Below are 2,750 nucleotides of genomic sequence, written 5' to 3'. Positions count from 1 at the left end.
CCCCCCCGGCCCCGCATCCCCCAGGCCGTGCCGCCCGCTGGCACCGCGTCCCCACACCGGCCCGACGGCATGTGGGTGGCATGGGGACCCCCGCTCGGCCGGTGGCTGAGCCGTGCGGCGCGGGCCGCTCGCCGGCAGGAGGGCGGCGCGGCGGTGCCCCGCGAGCTCCCGCTGGACGCCTCGCGCATCGAGTGGATCCGCATGGGCACCACGGTGGCCACCAACGCCCTCCTGGAGCGCCGGGGCGAGCGCGTGGCCCTGCTGGTCACCCGCGGCTTCCGCGACCTGCTGCACATCGGCAACCAGGCGCGCCCGCGCATCTTCGACCTGGTGAGCCCCGGCGTCCCCGCGCCCGCACCGGGGCGTCCCCGTGCCCGCGCCCCCCGCCTCGGCGCTGCCGCGTCCTCTGCCCCGCGGCAGACGTCCTTGGAGCCGCGCGGGAAGGACCCGGATTGCCCGGCCGAGCTCCCCGCCTGCTTCCCTTGCGCACCGCTGGGCCCCTGCCACGGCACCGTGCCAGCGCCGGCCCCGTGCCAGCGCCCGCCGCGGCTGCGCCCTGCCTCCGCGCGGCTCCCGCCCGCCCCGGGGCTCAATCCCGGGGCTCGATCCGGCAGCGCGGTGCTCCGTGGGGTCCCCGTGCGGCCGGTCCTGTGGGAGACGCTGCCCGGGGTGGGGGTGGGGGGATGCATGGGAGACGCGGCGCCGTGGCGGGGGGGTTTCGGCACGTCCCCGTGCCCTCTGCGCAGGAGGTGGCRGTGCCCGAGGTGCTGTACGAGGAGGTGATCGAGGTGGACGAGCGGCTCATCCCCTGCCAGCCCGGCTGCCGGCTCCCGGGCAAGGAGACCCTCCGGGTGCTCGCAGGTGGGTGGGCGCCGCCGGCCGGGGGGGGGGGGGTGCCACCCGTGCCTCCGCGGGCCCCTCCGACGCCGCTCACCGTCCGCAGGCGCCACGGGGGACTCCCTGCTGGTGCAGCGGCCCCTGGACCTGTCGGCGCTGCGGAGGGACCTGGAGGGCGTGCTGGCCCGCGGCATCCGCAGCCTGGCCGTGCTGCTGCTGCACTCCTACGCGTGAGTCCCCGGGGGACGGACGGGCGGGCGCGCAGTGCCCGCCGGACGGCACGGCACGGGATGCGCCGCCCCGGAGGGCCGCGGAGCCCCGCGGCGCGTGCCCGGCAGCCGCTGCTTCCCCGTCCGACCGCGGCCCTGTCCCCCGGCAGCTGGCCGGGCCACGAGCAGCAGGTCGGGGCGCTGGCGCGGGAGCTGGGCTTCCGGCACGTGTCGCTGTCCTCGTCGGTGATGGCCATGGCGCGGGCCGTGCCGCGGGGCTACACGGCTTGCGCGGACGCCTACCTCACGCCCTGCATCCAGCGCTACCTGGAGAGCTTCCGCGCCGGCTTCGCCCGGCAGCTGCGGGTGAGTGGGGCCGGGCCGCGTTGGGCACGCCTGCACTCCCCCCGCGTCTGCCCGCCCCACGCGCCCGCTCTGCGCCCTAGGACGTGCCGGTGCTCTTCATGCGCTCCGACGGCGGCCTCACGCCCATGCGGCAGTTCAGCGGCGCCCGCGCCATCCTCTCAGGCCCGGCGGGCGGCGTGGTGGGCTACGCCGTCACCACCTACCGCCGCGAGGACGGGCAGCCCGTCATCGGCTTCGACATGGGGGGTGAGTGCGGTGGGGGCCGGAGGGGGGGGGCGGCGGGCGGCGGCGGTGGCAGTGCTGACCGCGCTCCCCAGGCACCTCCACGGACGTCAGCCGCTACGCCGGCGAGTACGAGCACGTCTTCGAGGCCACCACGGCCGGCATCAGCATCCAGGCCCCCCAGCTCGACATCAACACCGTGGCGGCCGGCGGCGGGTCCATGCTCTTCTTCAGGTAGGTAGCCCCATCGTGCCCCCTCCGGACCCCCGCTGGTGCTGGTCCCACGGCTCTGCCGCCACCCTCCTGCCTCCCATCTCCCCCTCCAGGTCCGGGCTTTTCGTGGTCGGCCCCGAGTCCGCGGGGGCCCATCCCGGCCCGGCTTGCTACCGGAAAGGTGAGCGTGCTCCGGGCACCGTGGGGTGTCCCCCCGCCCCGCGCTCACCGTCCCCGTCTGGGTGCAGGGGGGCCGCTGACCGTCACCGATGCCAACCTCTGCCTGGGCCGCCTGCTCCCGGAGTACTTCCCGCGCATCTTCGGGCCGGGTGAGGACCAGCCTCTGTGCCGCGACGCCACGCTGCAGGCCTTCCGGGAGCTGGCCGCCCGCGTCAACGCCTTCCCGGCCGGCCCCGGCCCCGGCCCCGGCGGCAGCCCCCGCTCCCCGCTCTCCGTCGAGGAGGTGGCCATGGGCTTCATCCGGGTGGCCAACGAGGCCATGTGCCGGCCCATCCGCTCCCTGACGCAGGTGAGGACGCGGCGCCGGCCCGGCCGAGGGCTGCCGGGGGGGGGGGGGGGGGTCGGGACAAATCCAGCCTCCACCGTGCACCGCGCTGCCCGGCTGCTCCCTGGGGAGCGGGGACGGCTGCTGGCGCCGGGGGTGAGCGCCGCGGGCGCCGCCGTGCTCGGAAGCGGGCGGATGCCCCATCCCGCCGCTCTCCTCCCCGGCAGGCGCGTGGCCACGACACGTCGCGCCATGTGCTGGCGTGCTTCGGGGGCGCGGGGGGGCAGCACGCCTGCGCCATCGCCCGCGCCCTGGGCATGAAGAAGGTCTTCATCCACAAGTACGTACGTGGGCACAGATGCTTTGGGGTTGGGGTTCCCGTACCCCCCCCCGGGTGG

At 77.2% G+C, this 2,750-nt stretch overlaps 1 protein-coding gene across 1 annotated transcript in view; it reads left to right on the top strand.

Annotated features, from left to right (window-relative positions):
- The first annotated feature begins 69 nt into the window (after positions 1-69).
- Positions 70-2,750, top strand: part of OPLAH (5-oxoprolinase, ATP-hydrolysing) — a 9,079-nt gene continuing 6,398 nt past the window's right edge. Inside the window, exons 1-9 of the mRNA XM_026088145.1 lie at positions 70-330; positions 747-861; positions 944-1,067; positions 1,217-1,412; positions 1,493-1,658; positions 1,730-1,868; positions 1,961-2,028; positions 2,096-2,376; positions 2,580-2,692. Coding sequence (XP_025943930.1) covers positions 70-330; positions 747-861; positions 944-1,067; positions 1,217-1,412; positions 1,493-1,658; positions 1,730-1,868; positions 1,961-2,028; positions 2,096-2,376; positions 2,580-2,692 — 1,463 coding nt within the window. The remainder of the gene's footprint in view (positions 331-746; positions 862-943; positions 1,068-1,216; positions 1,413-1,492; positions 1,659-1,729; positions 1,869-1,960; positions 2,029-2,095; positions 2,377-2,579; positions 2,693-2,750) is intronic.

Source organism: Apteryx rowi, unplaced genomic scaffold (assembly GCF_003343035.1).
Source record: "Apteryx rowi isolate R43461 unplaced genomic scaffold, aptRow1 scaffold_753, whole genome shotgun sequence".
Classification (NCBI taxonomy): domain Eukaryota; kingdom Metazoa; phylum Chordata; class Aves; order Apterygiformes; family Apterygidae; genus Apteryx; species Apteryx rowi.
This window is presented reverse-complemented; position numbering and strand designations above follow the sequence as displayed.